Here is a 24,832-nt window from a genome sequence, read left to right on the forward strand (position 1 = left end):
TTAAGTTAGGCAAATAGAAATTTTATTCATCTAACTCTGAAAATATGCATATGGGAAAAGATTGATAGCAGGAGGCAAATGGTGAATGCAGTCAGGTGTTTATATTCATCTGGATGCCTGGTGCTTATTAGGCATGTGTATCTTTCTGTGTATGCAGATGCTTTGGGAAAATGGCATTAATGGCATTTTGGCAGATGAAATGGGACTGGGAAAGACAATCCAATGTATTGCTACAATAGCACTGATGGTAGAGAGAGGAGTCCCTGGACCATTCTTAGTATGTGGTCCCTTGTCTACTCTTCCTAACTGGATGTCCGAGTTCAAGAGATTCACTCCAGAGGTAAAAAGTATTTACTTTTTAGTGTTTAGAAGAGCAAATTATTTCATTCTCATAACTGTTTTGGTTTGGAACTTCTTCTATATGTATTGTAACCTCAGTGGTAGTTCTTAGTCTGATTACTTTAAAATGTGTGGGTTCTTGATTGCTACTTATTAATGGAAGTATAAAAACTCCTTTTAGATTCCCATAATGCTGTACCATGGAGCCCAGCAGGAACGTCGTAAATTGGTTCAAAAAATTCACAGGCGAGAAGGTTCACTGCAAATTCATCCTGTGGTCATTACTTCGTTTGAAATAGCCATGAGAGACAGAAATGCCTTGCAGGTACACAAGTGCACCCTGACAGGTGGAATGCCTCATTATCCCTAATATAGCTTAAACAGTGCTTTCTACTGCAGTAGAAACTTCAAACATTCTATCTGCCCGGTGGCAGTGTCACACTGTAACAGTTATAGCTGCTTTTATCAGTTTCCAAGTGCACTGTTCCCTCCATGTCTAGAGCCCTGGATTGGCATATTTAGTAACTTTATGAAAAAGGTAGAATGCACTACCCAAAAGGGGTTGTGGACAATGGTAGGGAAATTACAATAAGAAGGCAAGCATAATCCATAGCCTGATGCAAACTTGTCCTAAGTGATCTCTCAACAGATGGACAAAAATTGGTTGTTTAAAGGGGAGGTGATTATGACTGGTTCCCCCGGGGTGCCACCTGGAACTGGGGTACCACTGAGCTCTCTGATATACCAGCCTGGGCTCCCTCTTTCACTGTGCTGCTGTGATAAGCTGCAGACCCACTCCCAGTCCTACACTTCCACCAGCATTCACACACGTAGGGACACATCCAGCTGCAGTGACATACAGGCTTTATGACCAGCCACTGCATGAAGCACCAGTAGAAAGTCTGCAGCCAAAGTGACTCTCCGCTCCACAGGCACACACCCCCTCTGGAGCATAAACCCAAAATTATACCATCTTGCACTGCACAGGGATTTGTACAGTATAAGCTCATAGTGTTCCCTTCCCGCCTCTCTCTCTCTCTCTCTCTTCCCCCTCCCCCCCCATGTGGAGAGGAATATGCAAAAGCCTTTGCCCCTTGAACTACAATTTCCCATGCATTTCACTCAAACTCACTAGTTTAGATAAAGCAAAAACAAGTTTAACAACTACAAAAGATAGATTTTAAGTGATTATAAGGGACCGGAAACAGATCGGAGCAGATTACCTAGCAAATAAACAAAACACAAACTAAGCAATGCTCTCCTGCTGACAAAGCTAACGCCACTCACGGGGCTGGACAGAGAGCGTTTACACGCAGACTTTTAAGTTCACACACACTGCGTAGTGTATACACACCCTGAGTCATAGCAGCCATTAATTACAGGCTGCGTGGAACCTTCACAGGAAGATTAAGTTCTTCCAGGGTCCATTGTCTTTGTCGATGGGCCATTGGTACCGTCTGGCTTTATTGTTGTACCTGAAAGGCTGGCTATGGGTGTTTTCCAGAGTAAGCCCATTTGAAATACAGATCCCTAGTCAGTATTCATAACTTCAGATACAAATATGTTACATGCATACAAATGGTATAATTATGTTCGTCAAATCATAACATTTTCAATGACACGCCACATGATTTATCTTGTACAAAACACATCATAATTATGCCATAATCATATCCTAGTAATATTACTATGAAGAATATGGGGTGCATTGTCACAGTGGGTTTTGGAGTAGAATTTGTATTCAGTACAGTACATTGGAGTGGTCACTTAAGACAGGAGGTTGCTTAATAATGGTCATCTCTTTCGCTGTAGAGTCAAAGAAGGAGCATTCCTGATGCAGCACATTTTTCGATATCCAGCGTAATAACATTTCAGTTCTACATCAGTTTGTGCACTCCTGAATAATATACTGAATAAAATATTACACAAACTACATTAAAAACATTAAGGTTGCAAAGTCAACAGTTAGGAAGTGCCAGAATTAAGGTTGCCCGTTGCTCAAGCATGGTCTTCACTGAGTGTGTACAAACTGAGACTTTTCCACAGCTTTATAACATGGCCAAATTTGGGGTGGGTTTTTATGAATATTTAGAAAGACACTTTCCTGACACACAGGTCAGTCCTTGCCGATTTTAACTCCCTGCTCCACTGGAGCCCAGATAAAGTCACATGAATTTAAGATATTTTTGTTAGCCTTGTTCTTGGAAACAACTTGGGCTGTTGTGGGTGAAATTTTCCCTCCCCTTCCCGCGCCCCAATCTCCTCCTCCCCCCCCCCCCCCCCCAGAAAAAACCCAAAAAACTTCCAGCCTGAGGTAGATTCCAGGCATGGGAAATTTTTGCCTAAACAGTTGAAGTTTGGCAAAGTTATAAGAAAATGACAATAGGGTCTTATGATGGGAAGTGTTGGGCAGCCATAATAGGCAGTTCTACTGGTGCTGTCTGTAATATATATTTTAATGTGGCAAAGATCACGTTTCTTGAAATGCTAGGTGACTTCTTTTCTTTCTGTAGCATTGCTTCTGGAAGTATCTGATAGTGGATGAAGGACATAGGATTAAGAACATGAACTGTCGTCTTATCAGGGAATTAAAACGGTTTAATGCTGACAATAAACTTCTGTTAACTGGTACTCCCTTGCAAAACAACTTGGCAGAACTCTGGTCACTACTTAACTTCCTGCTGCCAGATGTATTTGATGACTTGAAAAGGTAGGCCATGGTCTATTGGCCCAGACTGTTTGTGTGTGTTCTGCATGAGCTGCTCAGAACTAATGCCCTGCATCGTTACAACTATCCGTCTGTTCATTTGAGTTGCATAAATTAACATATCACACAATGATTGGATTCATCTTTGTTCAGTGATGGAGGGGCTTGAATGGTTTCTCCCTTCCTCAGGTGACTTTTTTTTTTTTTTCCCCCCCCCATTTCTGGAGTTGCTTCTACAGAGAGGGAAACAATTTTCATATCTTAGCCAGTGAGCAAAAATTAAAACCCTCTGAGCCAAGCAGGAAGCATTAAGTTTTCCTTCATGACTACCTGTCACATCGCAGTGCCAAAAAACAACTTTGAATTCAGTGCTAAGCTGGAAAGAGATTGCAAAGGTCTAGTTCTACAGCAGAAATAATGTTATTTTGTATAACAAATTGCACTGTGCTTTCCAGCTAACATTTCTATTTGTTATAATTCAGTTTTACAGTTGTCTGGCCTTAGATAAAAGGAAATGCTTGTTTTAATTCTAACCGTTGTACATCTTTCATACATAATGTGCTTTAGAAACTTATTTGGAGTTTGACACACATTCAAATAACAATGAATAATGCATATGAAATAACTTGAATTTGTTTTGTCTGTCTCTAGCTTTGAGTCCTGGTTTGACATTACAAGCATTACAGAAATTGCTGAAGATATTGTTGCTAAAGAAAGGGAGCAGAACATCTTACACATGTTGCACCAGGTCTGGGATCTTGATGATTTTGCTGTTCTTGTTTTAAAGTTTTATTGCACCTTTAATCCCGAGCATATTATTAGAACAGATTTCTTCTTTGGAGTTGATCATAACACAACTTAGCAGGTCTGGTGTTGTATCTTTGGCATTGTTGGCACTTTCTGCATTTATTTTGTATTGGACCTTCTCAACATTAGAAGATTAAAAGAATGGCATAAGTCTTTGATTTTGGTTTTGGAATGAAATTGAGAATTCTGAAGACTAAAGCTAACTGCAACTTTTGTTTCTGCACTTTAGCACTTGATGTTTCACCAGCAGATTAAACTGGTACCATGCACTATCATTAGCATTAAGTTGAGTTGTGTGTGTCATTGTAAATAACTTCAACAGTTTGTCTTTTATGGAATGTGACCCAAACATATTTTTATCTCAGGTCATTTTGTTGGCAGTGGCATAGCTTTGTGGGCAGGGATCACTTCTTACTCTCCAAGTTTGTAATGGGGTTTTATTACCCTATTCAAAGGCAAAATCCAAACTATTGTTAGGTGGTCGCTATTTTTTTTTTTTTTTTTAAGTCAATACTTGCCAACAGTCTCCACTGTTTTCCTATTCTAGCTCTACGGAAAAACTTGTCTCCCAGATATGCTATGTGGTAACTGTTGACAAATGCTGACTCTTCACTGACAACCCCTGTAATCCAGTAGGGGCACTACTTCATTGTTGTGTCAGGATCACATAAATGTTTAAGTCCATAGAGTTCCTAGAGAATGTAACTTTCAAAATTTTTAAATAGCCACTTTTCAAAGCTATGGCATGTAGACAATAACTGCATTACCATTATAAGGATTTCTCAGTATTTTAGTATGAACCCCTCAGCCCCAATCCAGAACGCACACCCCCTCCCAAACCCCAACCCCCAGCCTGCTGAAAGTGAGTGAGGGTGGGGGAGAGTGTGCAATGGAGGGGGGGGAGTGGAGTGGGCAGGGCCTCGGGCAAGGGGCGAGGTAGATCCTGGGTTGCCCTTAAATTCAAAAAGTGATCTTGAGCATAAAACGGTTGGAGACCACTGCACTAGAGAGCTTGGCCCCACATGTTTAATGGTTGTGATATGTATTTGTTTACATTTTAGATTTTGACGCCTTTCTTATTGAGAAGACTGAAATCTGATGTAGCTCTTGAGGTTCCTCCTAAACGAGAAGTTGTGGTCTATGCACCACTGGCAAAGAAACAAGAAACCTTCTATACTGCTATTGTAAATCGGACGATTAAAAAGCTGCTCGGAAACAATGAGGTACCTACTGCTGTGGACTTCAGAAATGTATAAAAACAATTACAGTTCACAAATGAAAATACCATAGCATTGGTTACACTAGTAGTGACTTCTAAAACACTTTTTTTTACCAGTTTTGTTTTGTGTACAGATGTATAGCTCATTAGTTATATTAGAATTCTATACATTGAAGTTGAATAGAAACATTCTACCTTATCAATTTTGGTGTCAAATTTTTTTTGTTACAGGTCTCTAAAATATTTTCCTGATTTGAGATTTTTGACTTTTGTCTATTATTTCATTGCCTCTCAGCTCAAAATTGGCTTATTACCCTGTCAAAGTTTCCATATACTTAAGTCTTTTTAAACTTCAGCACTGACTGTTATTGAAGAAAATAATAAAATTGAGCAAAAGCTTTTTGTTGTGAATAGTTCTGGGCCTAATCCTTCTGCCACTTATTTCAATTGGAATTCATTGCTGTTGACATCAGTGGGTATAGAATTGAAAGCATGTTGCTCCTTGGCTAGTTTTAGCCTAGAAAGGACATAATGGTATTTCTGTAGATCACAGCTAAGAGACCTTCCTCTTGCTCAAGTGACAGTTAAGGTGGTTGTGATAGTCCACAAAAGCAATGAGTCCCCGTGCACCTCTTAGAAAATGAGGCTTTCAGTATCTAAAGTTGTGTACTGAGAATTGAAGCCACTTTTTAAAAAAAATTAGAGTTTATGTTTAGTTAAGTAGTAAACCGCTGGACATCTTCAGTAGTCATACTTCAGTTATTGTCACAACATAACTTTTTTAGGTAGGACAAGAGGGTGACCTTCGAGTCATTTTCTTATCAAATGCAGAGCTTGCCAAACCAATTTGTGGCAGCCTCCTCTACAAAGTGTAGAGACCTCAGACCGCCATCAAATCTTGTCAGAGGGCAGTCATCAATAATGTGTGACATTGTCTCTTTGGCCATAACTGGATGTGCCCCAGGTGTGCAGGCTGGCTGCACATTGACCCTGGCCCACTTGAAAAGTTATCAGAAGGACCCTGACTGGCATGATAAATCAAAGCCAGGTACACACATGGTAGGGTCAGATATAAGAGCCTGGTTCTTCAAGTCCATTCCATATTAGGTGTGTGTGCTCGTCACATGCACCAGTGCTGGAAGTTTTTCCCTCAGCAGTATCTATAGGGGACTGGCTCTGGTGCCCTCTGGAGTGGTGCGCACATGCTGCAGTATAAGGGGCACCCCCGGTTCTCCCCACCATCAGTTCCTTCTTGCCACCAGTGACGGTGCTGGGGCATCTGCTGCTTTGACTAGCATTGTTTTGTTCTCCGTTCTTGAGAACCTTACAAACCCTGTAATATCGTAGAATATCAGGGTTGGAAGGGACCTCAGGAGGTCATCTAGTTCAACCCCCTGCTCAAAGCAGGACCTAATCCCCAGCTAAATCATCCCAGCCAGGGCTTTGTAAAGCCTGACCTTAAACTCCTAAGGAAGGAGATTCCACCACCTCCCTAGGTAACGCATTCCAGTGCTTCACCACCCTCCTAGTGAAAAAGTTTTTCCTAATATCCAATCTAAACCTCCCCCACTGCAATTTGAGACCATTACTCCTCGTTCTGTCATCTGCTACCACTGAGAACAGTCTAGATCCATCCTCTATGGAACCCCCTTTCAGGTAGTTGAAAGCAGCTATCAAATCCCCCTTCATTCTTCTCTTCCTCAGACTAAACAATCCCAGTTCCCCCAGCCTCTCCTCATAAGTCATGTGCTCCAGCCCCCTCATCATTTTTGTTGCCCTCCGCTGGACTCTTCCACATTCTTCTTGTAGTGTGGGGCCCAAAACTGGACACAGTACTCCAGATGAGGCCTCACCGATGCCGAATAAAGGGGAATGATCACATCCCTCGATCTGCTGGCAGTGCTCCTACTTACGCAGCCCAAAATGCCATTAGCCTTCTTGGCGACAAGGGCACACTGTTGACTCCTATCCAGTTTCTCGTCCACTGTAACCCCTAGGTCTTTTTCTGCAGAAATTCTGCCTAGTCATTCAGTCCCTAGTCTGTAGCGGTGCATGGGATTCTTCCATCCTAAGTGCAGGACCCTGCACTTGTCCTTGTTGAACCTCATCAGATTTCTTTTGGCCCAATCCTCTAATTTGTCTACGTCCCTCTGTATCCTATCCCTACCCTCCAGCGTATCCTACCACTCCTCCCAGTTTAGTGTCATCTGTAAACTTGCTGAGGGTGCAGGACTGACCCTTGGGGCACTCCGCTTGATACCGCTGCCAGCTAGACATGGAGCCATTGATCACTACCCGTTGAGCCCCACAATCTAGCCAGCTTTCTGTCCACCTTATAGTCCATTCATCGAGCCCATACTTCCTTAACTTGCTGGCAAGAATACTGTGGAAATATAGTTGTATATAGTTAGTAGTCAAATTAGTTACCCTTGGTAGTAGTTCTTAAAGTCTTCTTTAATCCCGAACGGGACTCAGCCTGGGGATGGGGCATGCTTTTAAGCCCTGCAATCGTTGCAAACAGGCTATGCCCATCAGCGATCCCCATAGTAGCTGCCTTAGGTGCTTGGGTGAAGGGCACATAAGTAACAAGTGTCGTATTTGTAAGTCTTTCAAACCCAGGATGAAAAAAGAGCGGTACAACCCTCTTAAAGTGTTCCTGATGGAGTCGGCACTCGCTCCGACACCGGAGCGACGGTCCAACTTGGCACCAAGCACCAGAGCGTTGATGCGCAGTGCTCTGCCGGCACTACCACGAGCCAGCACCGATCCCCCTCCATGGATCATAGAATCATAGAATATCAGGGTTGGAAGGGACCTCAGGAGGTCATCTAGTCCAACCCCCTGCTCAAAGCAGGACCAATCTCCAATTTTTGCCCCAGATCCCTAAATGGCCCCCTCAGGGATTGAACTCACAACCCTGGGTTTAGCAGGCCAATGCCCAAACCACTGAGCTGTCCCTCCCTGCCAGCCAGGAAGCTGAAGAAGACAGTGAGGGGAAGATCTCCTGCTTCCCACAAGGGAAAGGAGAGGGCTTGGGGCAAGCCAAGACCCATGCTGGCAGCTCAACACTTCCTTCAGAAATTTGGGCCCCAGCTCAAGTCGAGTGGTGCAGCCCATCCCATACCTTGTCTGCAACTCTGGATAGCAGTGGAGGCCTCTGTCAGCTTCAGGTGCCATTGACACCTGAAGCCCTACAGCTATCTCAGGAGATCCTGACGATTCCGGTGCTGCCCACTCCGGCAGTACCCTGGTCTCAGGGTAAACCCGCCTTGGGACCTCTATGTATGTTCCTGCCTCAGTGGCACCATTCCCCATCGTAAGGGACACCCCGCCACCACTTGCCTACTGAAAGCCTTCCGCCTCAGAGATAGAGAAGCAGGCTCAACGGAGCCCTTTTCCTGTCTCCCGACTTCGGGCACTGACAGCAGGATTCAAGGCATACCTCGCCAGTAGCCTGGCACAGACCCACCAAGGCATGTGCCCCCTGGCAGGAGCACTAAGACCAACCCCTCGCGTCTCCAAGGGCTCGGTACAAATCACGGACTGATCAGGGGACCGAAAGCAGTGATCACTAGCCCATCGTCATCTGTCTCCAAGATGGAGATTGTCGTATTTGAGACGATCCTCCTGGCAATTGGCTTGTGGTCCCACTTAACTTCCCAGTACCAGTTGAGTCACGTCAGGCATAGATTGCCGGATTTCGGACACTGATCTGCTGAACGCAGTAGGTCCCCGAGGCTCCGACCAAGGCATTTGGCTCACTGAGACAGATCTACCTTGAGGCGCAGTGACTAACACCAGTCAGACAAGAGCCACTGCCCCATCTGATCTTGGTCTCCTGGTACCAACTGCACCGGTTATAGCTCCAGCATGGAGCAGGGTCCCCTGACTGCAGGACTAGCTCCGGTGCCATCTACATCATCTGCACCGAAATCCATCCTATGGCCCCAAGCACATTGGCCAGTGCCATGCTATCCATGTGACCCTTGTGGGGTCACCCAGGCTGCCCACTCAAAGCCGGCCCCCTCCAGTGCTTGAGGCTTCGGGGGGGGGAAAGACCCCACAGGTCCAGGAGCTGTTGGACCACCAATGGGCATTTAGGATCCTGCGCCCCGTCATCATCCTTGTCACCAGACGAGGCTATCATGGGGCCTTCTCACCCAGTTCCTCAGGATGATGCTAAGACGCACCAGAAACTATTCAAGAGGGTCACATCTAACCTGGGGCTTCAGGCAGAGGAATTGGAGGAGCCTTCGGACTCCCTGTTTGACATCCTCTGCTCCTCCTATGGTGGCTTTACCCCCTCATGAAGGGGTATCTAAGATTACTAATGCCCTGTGGCAGTCTCCATCCCCCCCCATCTCCAAAAGGGCAAGCGCAAGTACTTTTGTGCCAGCTAAGGGACATGAGTACTTATTCCCACCCAGCCCCCCAATTCCCTTGTGGTTGAGGCAGTTAACCACAGGGAAAGGCAAGGACAACAATGACTCAAGGATACTGGATCTCTTTGAACGTAAAGTTTATTCATCTTCCAGCCTTCAGTTAAGAGTGCCAAACACCAGGCTCTCCTTGGTCGATATGACTTTAACATGCAGCAAGCCATGGCCAAGTTCGAGTGTTTGCTTCCTGAGGGGTCCAGGATGGAATTCCAACCGGTTATTGACGAAGGTATGACTGCGGCCAGGGCGGCCCTCCAGGTGGCGTCAGATGCAGCAGATCCTGCTGCTCACACCATGGCTCTGCCATCTCCATGTGGCAAGCCTCCTGGTTGCTCCTCTCTAGCTTGTCTGCCAAGGCTCAGTAGTCTATGCAGGACCTTCCCTTCAACAGCCGGGCCCTATTGGCAAAGCAAACAGACAGCAAGCTGCATGGTTTAAAGGACTACTATACCACCCTCAAAACTCTGGGCCTTTACGTCCCAGGCCTGGCGCATAAGTGGTTCAAACCACAACAAACCACAACAGCCTCAGGGCCGGCGAGTCTGCCTCAGCAGGACCTGCTTCACAAGAAAGCCCAGGGCTACAAATGTCATCCGAGCCACCCGCTTCCACCCTCTGCGCAGTCGAGCTCAACTTAAATGGGTTACTGCAGCTGGGTGTAGTGGAGGAGATTCCTCTCGAGTACAGAAACAAGGAGTTCTATGCCCAGTACTTTTTAATCCAAAAGGCCAAGAGCGGTCTATGGCCCATCCTAGACCTGCGAGACCTCAAGAAGTACCTAAAGAAGCTGAGGCTCCATGTGGTCTCCCTGGCCTCTATCATCCCTTCCCTGGATCCGGGAGACTGGTATGCCGCCTTCGACTTGAAGGACACATACTTCCACATAGCGATCTTTCAAGGACACAGACGCTTCCTCAAATTTATGGTGGGGACCTGACCAGTACCAGTTTGCAGTCCTCCCGTTTGGCCTGGCAACAGCACTGAGGGTGTTTACCAAGTGCATATCGGTGGTGGCTGCTTACCTCAGGCATCGGGGTATCCAGATCTACCTGTACCTTAACGACTGGCTAGTCAAAGGCAGCTCCAGGTCTCAGGTCCAAAAGGGTGTTGCAGCGCTGCAAGCCGCGTGCCTCTCCCTGGGACTACTGGTGAATGACAAAAAGTCTATGCTAGTTCCGGTGCAGAGGATAGAGTTCATTGGAGTGGTGCTTGACTCGACCTGTGCCAGAGCATTTCTGCCACTAGAAAGGTTCCAGACATTGGCAGACCTCATCGCGGAAGTCTCCACATTCCCCCTGACTATGGCCAGGGTTTGCCTGCGTCTTGGGGTCCACATGGCTGGCAACTGTCTATTCCCAGTCCAGGGATCACCTGGAAAAGATCCTTACCAACCCCCAACAATCTTACCTAGCTGTGATGGTGGATCGATCGCAGGACAGTTCTAGAGGGAGTTCCATTCGACACCCCCCCTCACTCCATCGAGTTAGTTACTGACACCTTGGCTGAGGTGCGCACCTCGGCACTCTCCACACCCAGGGTATGTGGTCCCAACAGGAGAGGATGTGTCACATAAACATCAAAGAACTCAGAGCGGTCCGCTTGGCATGCAGATGGTTCCTACCTCACCTGTTGGGCAACGTGGTGAGAGTCCTGATGGACAACACAGTCTTGATTTTCTACATCAACAGGCAAGGGTGAGCGCTCTCATCGGCTCTCAGCCAAGAGGCAATCCATCTCTAGGACTTCTGCATCAGCCATGAAATCCACTTGGAAGCATGTCACCTCCCTGGTGTCAAGAACACGCTCGTGGATCACCTCAGCAGAGACTTACCCTCTCACTACGAGTGGTCATTCCACCCAGAGGTAGCCTGCATGATTTTCCAGAGGTGGGGAACTCCCCATGTGGGCCTGTTTGCCACCAGGCAAAACCGGGAATGTCATCGGTTTTGTTCTCAGCAGGTCTGGGCAAGGACTTCCTCTCCGATGCCTTCCTCCTGTCCTGGTCAGGGAGCCTGATGTATGCATTCCTTCCGATTCCACTCATCAGCAAGGTCCTGGCAAAGATAAAGAGAGACAAGGCACAGGTTATCATGATCTCCCCAGCATGGTGGTTCGGCACCCTCATGAACCTGGCAGCAGCCCCTCCTTGGCCCCTGCTTAACCAGCTGGACTTGCTGTCACAGGACCACGGTCAGCTATTACACCCCAACCTCACGTCCCTCCACCTCTCGGTGTGGATGCTGCGTGGCTGAACCCAGGGGGGCGGACCTGCTCGGATGAGATCCAACAGGTCCTCCCAGGGAGTACGAAGCCCTCAACCAGACTGAGTTACTTGGACGAGGTTTTCCCGCTGGGCGTCCGAGTGTGGCATCTCTCCCTCACATTCTTCCGTACGCTCTATTTTAGACTACCTGCTTCATCTGAGGAACCAGGTCCTGGCGCACTCTTCCATTAGAGTACATCTCGCAGCCATCTCTGCTTTTCACCCACCAATCCAGGGCCAGATGGTGTTTTCTCATGACATCATGGTCAGATGCTTGAGAGGCCTCAAGAGACTCTTCCCGCAGGTACGGACCCCTGTCCCACAGTGGCATTTTGGTTCTTTGAGCTGCTGGTCTCCTGCTGCCTTTCCCACCTGTCATGGAAGGTCGCTTTCCTGGTGGCGGTGACATCGGCAAGACGAGTCTGAGATTAAAGCCTTGGCCTCAGAACTGCCGTACATGGTCTTCTTCAAAGACAGGGTTCAGCTGCGGCCCCACCCAGCCTTCCTGCCGAAGGTGGTATCCATCTTTCATATGAACCAGAACATCTCACCGCCGCCGCCCCCCCCTCTCCCCCGGTGTTCTGTCCCAACCGTCTTCACGTGCTGGACATCCGTTGGGCCTTGGCTTTTTACCTACAGCATACCAAGCCTTTCCGTAAATTAACACAGCTCTTCATCACCACAGCGGATAGGATGAAGGGCTTTCCAGTGTCCTCGCAGAGGATTTCCAACTGGATCACCTCTTGCATACGGACATGTTACGAACTGGCGGGGGGTCTCGCCGATCGTCGGAGCTCACTCGACTAGAGCTCAGGCATCCTCGGCAGCCTTCCTAGTGCACATCCCTATCCAGGACATCTGTAGAGCTGTGACTTGGTCATCTGTCCATACGTTCACAGTGCATGCTGGGTTTGGCAGAGTTGTGTGACAATCTATTAACTCCTACCTGTCTCCATTGTTACTGCTTGGGAGACGCCTAATATGGAATGGACATGAGCAACACATCTCAAAGAACACCAGTTACAGAAAAAGGTAACTGTCTTTTTCTGATGTCAGCTGCAGACTAGTCTTCACTACATCCATGTCAGAGAAATCTGGGCAGTATAAAATATTTTCCCAATAATGTACCTTCAATAATAAATATTGGGAAGTGTGTACTGTTAGTGAAGAGACTCTTTAAGCAGCAGATACGTTGAGAATCACTGGGACACCAAGGTGTTGGGTCACATCTAGCTGCCCTCTCCCCTTCCCCCCCAATGACACATGAGAAACGTCTGCTGACTGTCAATTTGTATCACTTGCTACAGGAAGAAGTAGTGGAGTTGAGTCCTACAGGACGACCAAAGCGTCGGAGTCGAAAAGCGGTTGATTACCGTGAACGAGATGGTGATACACCTGATGAGCTGGAAAAACTGATCAGCAAAATGCAAGAAGAAGTAGAAAAAGAGAGGTGCATATCTCGAAGAAAAAAATCCCTGTTTTAAAAATTATCTTTAACTTAGAAGATCCCTTTTAATACACTATGAAATATTACATAAAATTGAAACTAAATTTTGAATCAAGATAAATGAAAAGCTGCATTATCCTTTTTCTAATTCTGAAAATCTAGTTCACAGTAGGCCTTCCAGACATTTGTTAGATTGTACTGCACTTGAAATGCATTGACGTTTTGCTGTACTAATAACATTACGTGTCTTTGCAAGGCCAGTGATAGAAATGACCATTCCTACGGATTCAGAAATCAACCTTAAACTGCAGAATATTATGATGTTACTGAGGAAATGTTGTAACCATCCATATCTCATTGAATATCCACTGGACCCTGCCACACAGCAATTTAAGGTACATATCCTGAAGCATTCAAAGCAGTGTTTTTTGAAAATTACTGTAGGTAATGTAATGCTGGTGAACAGCTTTAGACTTGTATAGTATGTTTCTCCACAGAACCCTACCAATGTGATTCAGTCTTGTTTTGAAATTTCCTACAGCAGATATGGGAGAGAGTAAGTTCAGTGTCTGGTTCCAACCAGTGTGGGGGGCAGGCAGTGCCCACGGGTGAGCTGCGCGGAGCTGCTTGCGTGCCTCTGCCTAGGAGCCAGACCTGCTGCTGGTTGCTTCCAGGGTGCAATGCAGACAGCGGTGCCAGGATAGGTGGGAAGCCTGCCTCTGCACCCTGGCTGCGCCGCTGACCGGGAGCCGCCGGAGATAAGCCTGCACCCCAATCCCCTGCCCCAGCCCTGAGCCTCCTCCAAACCCGGAGCCCTCTCCTGCACCCCAAACCCCTCACCCCTGGCCTCACCCCAAAGCCCCCTCCCACACCCTGAACCCCACATTCCAAGCCCGCACCCCAACCCTCTGTCCCAGCCCTATAATGAATATATATAAAGATCATCTTAATAGCTTTTCTATACTACATAAACCCTCTTACTAAATTGAAAAGGGGAAAAGAATTTGGATGATGTGTGTATGGTAGCTTTAACCCTCTAACATTTTTACTAACCCTTAATAAGCCATTAATGAAAACCAAAGGATCTCCTTCTAAATATAGTCTTGCAAATTAACATGAGCATGACTGCCAGCTAGTTGAATCCACTATCATTCAGAGGGGCCACTTAAAGGCTGTCAGGAACTTTGAGCCACAACTCATGGTTGACACAATCAAATGATCTAGGCTGAAAAAGGATGGGATAGGATTAGCCACGCAGGTTGAAGCCTAGTGCATTAACTGTCATCCCTAGTACCTGAATGTTGATGCATCTGAGAGATTGTAAATCTTGACTTCTCCTTTTTACTCTGTTTTAAGGTTGATGAAGATCTAGTGAAGAATTCAGGCAAATTTCTACTTTTGGACCGGATGCTGCCAGAACTGAAAAAGAGAGGACACAAGGTATTTTTGTTTATGAATATGGATCATAACTGATCAGTTGCCTTGTTGTGTGTCTTTGGTGTTTGGTTTTATTTTTTAAAATAGGGATACTGAGGAATCTTAACTACTTGTAGGTGTTGCTGTTCTCACAAATGACACTGATGTTGGACATTTTGATGGATTATTGCTATCTGCGGAATTACAAATTTAGTCGTTTGGATGGATCTATGTCCTATACAGAGAGAGAAGAAAATGTAAGTAATAGCTTAAATGCTTAGGTGCATGTATCCAACTCAACTAATTGCAACAAATTCAACCTCTGTTGGTAAGCTTTATATGTAATGCCTTGTAGAAAGACAAAGCAAATAATATATTTTTAATCATCATCTGATTTAATTTAAAACATGGGTTAAAAAAAAACACCCACTGACCATATCCTTTTATTCTGTATGCTATTTCATGTTAGATGTATTCTTTTCCAGATGCATAAATTTAATACAGATCCTGAAGTTTTCATATTTTTAGTGAGTACACGGGCTGGAGGTCTGGGCATTAATTTGACTGCAGCAGACACAGTCATCATCTATGATAGTGACTGGGTAAGATGACATACTGTTTCTCAAATGTTACATCATACAATTTTCTACTGTAACCCTAGATACTCACTTAGCATCTTGTGGTATGGGATGCTCTACCAGATAGTCTATGAAAGTAATGTATGTGAAAATTACATAGTAAAATATATATATTCAGATTAAATATAGGGTAATAAGTAAAAATGTGCTGGCCTATTCAAAACACGTAAGATCACAACTAAGATTGCTTTGTAGGCAACTGGCTGGTCCCCTGAATTTCCTTAAAAACAGGCTTTTCTGCTAGTTGAAAAGAATGCATACTGCTTGAGTATTGATGATTATTAAAATGCCTACCTTGGAGAGAAGAAGTTTAAAGCTCTTAAAGAGGTTTGAGACCTCTTGGGCAGACAACTTTTGCAAACTTCCCTATTTCAACAGCTGCCTTGTTGGTCTCTGGTGCCCAAAATTTCCCCAGTCAACTGACATCCCAAAGCTCCAGCCAGCTACAGCCCCACTACCTCCTGTGAGCCTCAGGAGGATGGTTGAAGAGCTGTTAGGAGGCTAATCCCTATGGACTTGTACATCTTCAACTTTTTCAGTATACAGCTACATAGGCTGCACAAGCATACTTAGCATATCTCTTCCCATTTCAGGAACTATGAAGAGCTCCAAATAAACAAATTGAGAATTCTGGTGCAAAAGTATTTCCCAGTGAGGGCTAATTCCATCATCCATTTCAATTGTAGAACTGGTTTAATTAAGTTACAACTTTTTTAGTAAAGGGATAAATATCTCTCACTCATTCTCCAGAACATCTGAATCGTTTTTTCTCAGTCTTTCCCTCTTCCCACCATACAAAACCCCCTGTGGTAGATTTTTCATCCTGAAAAGTGATAGCTTGGAAAGCTGAGTGATGGAAAATGGAATTCACTGTGCATCTTTTTTAACAATTAAGCTAATTTGATTTCTTTAATCTCGTTCATTTTAGAACCCCCAGTCTGACCTTCAGGCCCAAGATAGGTGTCACAGAATTGGTCAGACAAAGCCAGTTGTTGTTTATCGCCTCGTGACAGCAAATACTGTTGATCAGAAGATTGTGGAGAGAGCTGCTGCCAAAAGGAAGCTAGAGAAGTTGATTATTCATAAAAGTTAGTAAATTCATTCTTCGGAACTTGTAAAACTTTTTTGTTCCATTAACTGTGGGGAATTCTTGCTGTAATTCAAGATTATTTCTAGTTGTTCTTGTTAACAGAGAATTTCTCTATATGTAAGTAGTTCGTCTCCTTTTTCTAAATATGCCTGTTTCTCTTAGCCCTTCTAATCAGCACTCCATGCATTCTTTAGCATCTAGGCTGAATTCTGTGACATGATGCTGAATTTGGCTGCAAATTACTCTTTTCATGCATTTCACACTGCTGCCTCATTAGTTTGCCACTAAAATTATGGGCCCTTGATGTGGAACTTGGGGTCAGTGTGTGCTATACCTCCTCCTGGCTGCTGGGGAGAGTGAGGAGCAAGGACAGTGTGTGCTGGCCAGGGAGAGAAACAGGAATGAAACCAGACAGTAAGGAGCGAGAGTGGTCAGGATGACTGTTGGGGACATGAGACAGCTGTCGGCAATATCAGCTTCCAGGTTTACAGTTATCTACCTTCAGGGAGGAAAATATCTGACAGACAAGATTCAGAACTCTGTCTTTAATTTGGTCTGAAGCTTTGGGAAAGGGGCTTTCTAGCGGCACAGGCAAACTTGTCTAGCTTTGGATCACATCCATTGAAATCAGCTGAAATGGGGAGGCAGAGGAAGGCAGGGAGAACAATATGTTGTGTGACAATGTTCAAATTAGCAGAATTTGCATCTCTCTCACAGACACACAGACAGACACACAGACAGACACAGTCCTACTGGGGTTTTCTGTAGCATCTGGTCCAGATGGCCAGTCTTGCAGTCCTAGAATCATGGTATTCGCAGGACCCTGCCCACAAAAACTATCCAAAAATTACTATCTAAAGTAATTTCTGTAATAAAATAACCCAGGTAAAATAGTTTTTAGGGCACTGTGTTATGAAATCATGTCTCATTTTGTATGCAACACAATCCAATAATTTACTTGCTGCTATTTTGTCTTCCTAGTTGGTAATCTCTGCACAATCCAAGTAACAAATGGTTGGGTGGAACTATTTCCCTCTAATAGTTACTGGTGAAGGAATATTGATTGGGCACTGTGATAAATCTTTGCTATAATTATTCTGTTGATGAAATTTTAACAGTTCTGCACTCTGGCCTTTTTCATAAGCACTGAATCCACTGATTTTTTTAATAATCTGGTGGGCCTCTGACAGTAGCCTGTACTTTAAACTTCAGAGGAAGGTAAGGACTTCCCATAATACACCAAAAGCTGTATGTTTGGGTGGGGACAGGGAGAATGAGAGAATTAAATTTCTTGGTGTGATGTTTTTCAAAGTGTAGATCATAGGCTACTACTAGTTTTTGGGTGATATTTGCCAGTCTTGAATTAATGATGTTGATGAGGTTCAACAAGGACAAGTGCAGAGTCCTGCACGTAGGACAGAAGAATCCCAGGCAAGAATTCCAGTTCTGCAGAAAAGGACCTGGGGATTACAGTGGATGAGAAGCTGGATATGAGTCAACAGTGTGCCCTTGTTGCCACCTAACAGCATATTGGGCTGTATTAGTAGGAGCATTGCCAGCAGATTGAGGGAAGTGATTATTCCCTTCTATTCGGCATTGGTGAGGCCACATCTCGAGTATTGCGTCCAGTTTTGGGCCCCCACTACAGAAAGGATGTGGACAAATCGGGGAGTGTCTAGCGGAGGGCAAGGAAAATGATTAGGGGGCTGGGGCACATGACTTATGAAGAGAGGCTGAGAGAACTGTGATTATTTAGTCTGCAGAAGAGAAGAATGAGGGGGGGTTTGGATAGCAGCCTTCAACTACCTGAAGGGGGGTTCCAAAGAGGATGGAGCTCAGCTGTTCTCAGTGGTGACAGATGACAGAATAAGGAGCAATGGTCTCAAGTTGCAGTGGGGGAGGTCTAGGTTGTATATTAGTAAAGACTGTTTCAACAGGAGGGTGGTGAAGCACTGGAATGGGTTACTTAGGGAGGTGGTGGAACCTCCATCCTTAGAGGTTTTTAAGGCCGGGCTTGACAAAACCCTGTCTGGGATGATTTAGTTGGGGTTGGTCCTACTTTGAGGAGGGGGTTGGACTAGATGACCTCCTGAGGTCTCTTCCAACCCTAATCTTCTATGATTCTATGCTTCCTCTTTTAGCCTACTCTGATTTTTATACTCCACTTACATCATGGTGATATGGGCCATAAACAGAGTAGGGCAGCCGCCCAGGTAGAAAAATGGGGTGGCATGGGAGGAGGGGGATGGTATGTGGGGGCATATGGCCCCCCCAGATTTCTGACTTCCATTTAACACAGAGGTTTTCAAACTATGGAGAGAACCCCCCACAGTTTGAAAACGGTTGCCTTCTGGTTGCTTGGAAACTGGTAGAAGCCACCCGGCCTGCTCTTGTTTCTCCCTCGAAGGAGTCCAACCCCTGTCCGCAGAGCCCAGCTGCCATGGGATGCTCCCAGAGGCACTTGCGTGCTACTGCTCTTGCGCTCCTCTAGGCTGGGCAGTGGCGGGGCGAGTGCATCAGGGAGCATCTCATGGCAGCTGGGCTCTGGAGACAGGGGCTGGACTCCTTCAGGGGAGAGGCTAGAGCGGGTCGGATGGCTCCCACTAGCTTCCAAGCAACCAGAAGGCAACCGTTTTCAAATGTGAGGGGCATTCTTCATAGTGACCCCACATCCCCCACCCACGCTGCCCCATATTTCTGCCCCCGCGGTTTTGGGTCTGGGCGGCTACCTCTCTCAACCCACCCTGGTTACTGCTCTAGCATCTGCCAGCAAATTTCTTGGCTTTTATGACCTATTAAAATAGGAGAAAAAGCATATCTCTCAGGAATTTCTTTGGTATAAATGCAACTGATCCAATTTGCAGATACACTACCCCTCCCATTTTAGTTTAAACAAAGGAAAAACTGTAAAATGACCTACAAAGATAAGAGACATGAGGGCTTCAGGCAGCAAGGGCGAGGGAGGGATTGGGACTAATAAATGTAAAGTCCTATACTAAAGGAGAGGAGACAGATGGCATGGAATGTGTTAACTGAGTAGGCTGACCTATTGCACTAATGCAAATATTTTTCTTCTCATTAATTTGCTAAACTTTGCTCTTCCCTGTAACTAAGTACTAGATTTTAAGCAGTGGTCTCTTCCAAAGTGACTTTTGACCTAAGGGGTCCTGGAAGTTGTTACAGAGGGCTGATGTAAAGCTTGCAACAAGGAGTTTCACTTAGATGCACTGGAGCAGGTGGAAATTACAAGGTTTGCAGCTCAGTACAGGGGAAACTGGGTGACATTCTATAGCCTGTTTTACACGAGGTCAGACTATAGATCTAATGGTCCCTTCTAGCCTTTTAAAAAAAAAAAAAAATCTATGAAAAGCACCTAAAGTTTGCAGAAGAGGGACTCTCTCTTGTGAACCTTGTCATGTGCATGGGACCGGTGCTTTGATGGTATTTGAGGGGTAAAATAGAAGTAGCTCCAGATTTGGAATTGGTTACAAATCAGCAGAGCTTTCAGATCTTGATGCATTTTGTTTTATCTATATAATAAAAAACCCATAGGAAACATCACTTTAAAAAAGCTGCATTAAGAGAAGATTATGGTTAAGATCTCAAGTCAGGAAATCTCAAAGTAAAGTTATACATGTAAACTTACTTCTGCACACTGTATATACATTGATTGTGTCTCTTTAAAATGGTTACATACTATTTCTCAGTATTTCATGCAACTTTTTCTACATCTGAGAAGTACATTGTTAACCTGTAGCATATGTTAAGTACTAAAGCACTACAGGGAGAATTAACAAAAACTTTGTGGGGTGCCAGGGTGGGAGTTGAAAGCAAGATCTTAGAAGTGACTGAGGAAAGAAAGAAGTGCGTAATGCGGGAGACAAGGATGGACAGATGCTTCAGTAAATGTACAAAAGTTCAGGCAAGGTTGGGTGAGTCCAATGGTAACAGAAAGCTGCAAAGCCTTCTGGGCATGTGTTGTGTTGTCCTTAGCTTTGACCTCATTCAACTATAGCCAATTAGAACTAATCTTACACCATTTCTTGATAGACGTGATAGCTGATCCAAATGACCCCTCTTTCATTAAACCTTCCAGGTCTCATCTTCAGTCATACTTTGACTGAACCTATCTCTCTTGTTTTTACAACACCAGTACATTCTGTTGTCTGGAAGACTTCTCTTCTGTTCCCACAGTCAGATCTGAATTGGAAAACATCCAGATTTGGGTACAAAAAGGTGTCTGGATGTTGTCGTCTGAAGAAATGTTTTTGTTTTAAAAATGTTAATCAAAACAGTTATAGCTAATTCACTGAGCGAAATACACCCCAATAAAATGGACAGGATATCTTTCATTTATTCTCTATCTTGTAGTGATAATACTCCTCACTTTGTTTCAATCAGCAACATTGCAAACGGAACACACTTCGGCATCCACCATCTAACTTTATTTGCAATGTTTTTACTGTAAGTAGAACTAATAGCTTTTCCACTGTGTGTGTGCATGTCAAATCAGCGTGTTGCAACCTTTTTTTTATTTTTTTTTATTATTTTTTTATTTTTTTTTTATTTTTTTATTTTTTTTTTTGCGTGCCACGATTAGAAAGTAAAGGCCTACATGAAAACCTTTTATGCAGCTCTGACTTTCACTATTTAATTTAGTCGTCACAATTTAGGGCATGTTTGGTATATGTTTAGGCAACAAATCCAAGTATATCCAAGAATAGTTCTTTCTCTCTTTCTGTGTTGGGTTAACAGCATACATTAGATGTCAGTTTATAGAATTCATTGGTAATTTGGCAGCCTTTATATTCAAGAAAGGTTTCTCTTTTTATAGATCAGTTTAAAGGTGGTAAATCTGGGTTAATCCAAACAAAGGGTTGCTTGGATCCTAAGGAATTAATGGAATTACTGAAATCCAGGGACTATGAAAGGTATGTTAACTTCCACATTTTGTTAGACCTGGGAGATGCAAATAAGCTTCTGAGGATCTCAACTACCCTGCTCTTCCGATATTGCTAAATGGGATGTGGGTCTCTGCTATATGGGAGGGGAGGTCCTGGGGGATTCTGGTATGGAAAGGCGGTGGGGGGATGTCTTTATGTGGAAAAATGTTGAGAACTAGTGTTTAGACTAAGATACTCTTATTTCTATAGAGAGGTTAAAGGATCCAGAGAGAAAGTAATCAGTGACAAAGATCTAGAGTTACTGCTGGATAGAAGTGACCTTATTGGTAAGTAAAACTAATTTGGTCCTCTTTTCCTATTTGACAGTAAAATATATAGAATTTTTCCCTTATATTTTATGTGTAAAAGCAGAGGAGAATTGCCAATGCCTTTATTTGCCCAAGAGCATGGTCCCCACAGAAATTTTTAATAAAATTTTATGTCCGTGTTCTGTTCAAACAAAATGGATGTATGTGAAGTACCATTGTCTACTACTACATTGACAACTAGAGCTGGTCAGGAAGTCTTAACAACTTTTTTTGGTCAGAAAATTCCAATTCATCAAAACTGAAATTGTTCCTGGGAAATGAGGGGTTGTTTTGATGAATTTCCTGTTTCGAAAATCTTTAAAATTGTCAGAACACGACATTTTTAAAACATGGGGGGGGGCTTGAAACAGCTTTTTGTTTTGAAACACATGCTAATTATAGTTTGTTTTTTTTAATGACTGTTAAATGAAACATTTTGAAATTGTTGAAATGAAATGTTTCAATTGACCTCAGCCAAAAAAGTCTCAGATTTTTTTAGTTTTCCTCCTGATTTGGGATGGGGTAACCATTTCCTGCCCAACTCTATTGACAACTGAGGGCATGGCTACACTTGCAGATGTAGAGCACTGGGAGTTAAACCAGCCTTCAGAGACTGCAGCAGGGAAAACGCTGCCTTGTGTTTACACTGTCAGCTGCAAACGCACACATTAGCAGTCCTTGCAATGCCACAAAGAGCAGTGCATTGTGGCAGCTATCCCAGTGTGCAAGTGGCTGCAAAGTGCTTTTCAAATGGGGCGGGGGTGGAGTGTGACAGGGAGTGTGGTGTGTGTGTGTGTGTGTGTGTGTGTGTGTGTGTGTTAGCATGCTGTCTTGTAAGTTCAGGCAGCAGCCCTCCTCCCCCTCCCACCCCCCCCACCCCCCAACCGCAAGCAGCATTCCACAGTAATGGTTGCGTTGTCCAAGAGCAGATAAGCATGCCAGCTGTCAGAAACAGAGCTTTGAAAGGGGATATCTGCATTCCTGCAGCCGATTCCAAAACAATGAGAAGAGTGGCCACTTGACTTCAGGGGATTATGGGACATTTTCGGAGGCCAATCACAGTGCAGTAATGCAATGCCTCGTTCACACTGACAGCCAGGCATTTCAGCCGGGACGCAGCAAGCTTTATGCTTCTTGTGAAGGTGGATTACCTGGAGCGCTCCAGCTGCAGAGTCCAGGCGCTCTACGTGCCTTGCCAGTATGGACACATCGGGAGTTAGGATGTCCGAGACTGTTTTAATGCGTTCTAACTTGCAAGTGTAGCCAAGACCTAATACTCAGTATGCTGTGTATTTCATTCAGCATCTGCTAGTAGGAAGCACAAGCTTCTTTCTCTGCACTGTTCTACTTCCAATGTAAGACACTACACAATTCTGTTTAACCTTCACTTTTGTTTGTTTTTCTCTTAGACCAAATGAAAAAGTCTGAATCAGTTGAAAAAGAAAAAGTGGGAGTGTTCAAGGTCCTAGAAGATTCTGAAGACTCCAATTCAGAATGTGTATTTTGAAGTGTGATTGGCTTCTAAAAGTGCAGCCCAAATGTCTCGTGACTAACAGCTGATCTCGTAAGGCCATCATTTACATATAGTGACACTTGATTATGCTGATTTTTTTTTCTCAAAGCCTGGTTCAGATCTCTTTTTTTTCTTTTCAGTGAGTTGTAACATGTCAGGTAGCATACTTCATGATGTAGCATACCTAAAAATTTCATACTTGGAAACCTCACATGAACAATTAAGAAAATGAACATGTTTCAGGTGTTTTGGTAGCATGTGTGATCCAGCGACAAACACTGCCAGGTTGTACAAAATCTTCCTGTGGAAGTCTTGCAAAAACAATTTTTTTTCTCTCTAATTTGACCTAATGTGTCAATTATGATTTTATTGGGAATGGGAAGACTGTCTAGTACATCTGTTTAGAACCAATTGTGTAACTTCAGTTTTAAATTTTGCAAAATATTTTGCTAATAAATTTTGTCCATTTTGTCATGTGAATTTATTGGGGGTGAGGCAGCTTTCAGTGTAAGAACATTTTGTCTAATCATGCCTCTTTCTGATCTGTGAAAGGGCCCTTGCAGGTAAAACTAGGGAAAGTGACCAAAGTTAAATACTTTTCAGATAATATGCAACTTCCATGCGTAACTTTTGCATATTCTTAAGGTAATGGGCTAAAGCAGTCACCTGAGACTGCATGCCCTAAGCATGGAATTTGCCAGACTGGTATTTCAAGATCTATGCCTTTTAAAAAAACAAACAAACCTCTTTCCTTGAGAATACCAAAGAAATCTTAATTTAGGCCATGTAAACTGGCACAATGTTATCACCTTCAGTCTGTAGTCAGCTTAGTATGCCCTAAGAGGTATGAATTGGGATATGCATTTCAGTGGCCAGTTAGCTTTTAAATACAATGTGCAAATATTACATTACTAGTCAAAAGCTCTCTCCCATCGTGTAATAACACATTTTCAGTACAAATACACAGCATTTTCAAACTGTAGGCATTTTAAACTGGTATATTCAAGTGCTACCAAAGCCGGAAGAACTATGGCAGAAGCTAGCAATACTTTGACTGTAGTAGTGTAGTTGAGCTGCTTACAGCAGAATTTAAGTTTACACTTTTTTTACAGTGGAAAGTAAAGTACTGTATATCCTGAATGGCTCAAGTGAGTTAAGAACTAATGAAGTGTTATAACAAAGACTGACTGAGTTTCAAAAGCACCTAGTGGTACTGATTTCCTAAATCCCCTGTCAAACCAGTGGTATTTAAGGGTTTTCACCAGTTTGAATTAAGTTGAGTAAAGCACTGCACTCTTCTGTTATAGACAGGACCTTGAACTGTGGTTTCAGGGGAGAGTTTCAAAAGCACCCAATAGATAAAGGAAAAAGAGTCGTCCTAAAGGCTAATAGCACTGATTCTTTCTAAAAAATCTCTTATGTATATTAAAACTGCATGGCATTAAGGAATATTAAGCCTCATGCTCTGCGGCTTTAAGCCAGTCTTTGAAATGTGGGAATTATTCCACATGAGATCTAAACCTAGTACCTACCTTCAGCACGTTTACACCTTCCTTAGAAGCAGCTCCTACTGGCCACAGTTAACCAGAGCTGGACAGCAGCCCTTAGAATGAATTGCTATTCTGCAGCAGAACCCTTGTATAGGAAACTGATTTTTAAAGCCACTGCACCGGTGCTGGCAGTAGCTTTCATTTATGATGTGG

The 24,832-nt window shown here is 44.1% G+C and overlaps 1 protein-coding gene across 5 annotated transcripts in view; it reads left to right on the plus strand.

Moving 5' to 3' along the window:
- The window catches only part of HELLS (helicase, lymphoid specific), a 46,199-nt gene extending 22,668 nt beyond the window's left edge, over positions 1 to 23,531 (plus strand). For 4 of the 5 annotated variants that reach the window (XM_074958410.1, XM_074958411.1, XM_074958412.1 and 1 more), the window contains 14 exons: positions 158 to 340; positions 521 to 664; positions 2,853 to 3,049; positions 3,698 to 3,794; positions 4,915 to 5,076; positions 13,082 to 13,224; positions 13,478 to 13,616; positions 14,578 to 14,661; positions 14,775 to 14,894; positions 15,123 to 15,239; positions 16,204 to 16,363; positions 21,200 to 21,296; positions 21,519 to 21,595; positions 23,026 to 23,531. In XM_074958410.1, the coding sequence (XP_074814511.1) occupies positions 158 to 340; positions 521 to 664; positions 2,853 to 3,049; positions 3,698 to 3,794; positions 4,915 to 5,076; positions 13,082 to 13,224; positions 13,478 to 13,616; positions 14,578 to 14,661; positions 14,775 to 14,894; positions 15,123 to 15,239; positions 16,204 to 16,363; positions 21,200 to 21,296; positions 21,519 to 21,595; positions 23,026 to 23,123 (1,818 nt within the window). In that variant the 3' untranslated portion in view covers positions 23,124 to 23,531. Of the gene's footprint in view, positions 1 to 157; positions 341 to 520; positions 665 to 2,852; positions 3,050 to 3,697; positions 3,795 to 4,914; positions 5,077 to 13,081; positions 13,225 to 13,477; positions 13,617 to 14,577; positions 14,662 to 14,774; positions 14,895 to 15,122; positions 15,240 to 16,203; positions 16,364 to 20,766; positions 20,830 to 21,199; positions 21,297 to 21,518; positions 21,596 to 23,025 lie in introns of those variants that run through there. The other variant, XM_074958413.1, reaches the window with a different exon arrangement.
- Positions 23,532 to 24,832: the final 1,301 nt, after the last annotated feature.

The sequence above is a fragment of the Natator depressus genome, chromosome 7 (assembly GCF_965152275.1).
Source record: "Natator depressus isolate rNatDep1 chromosome 7, rNatDep2.hap1, whole genome shotgun sequence".
NCBI classification, from domain to species: domain Eukaryota; kingdom Metazoa; phylum Chordata; order Testudines; family Cheloniidae; genus Natator; species Natator depressus.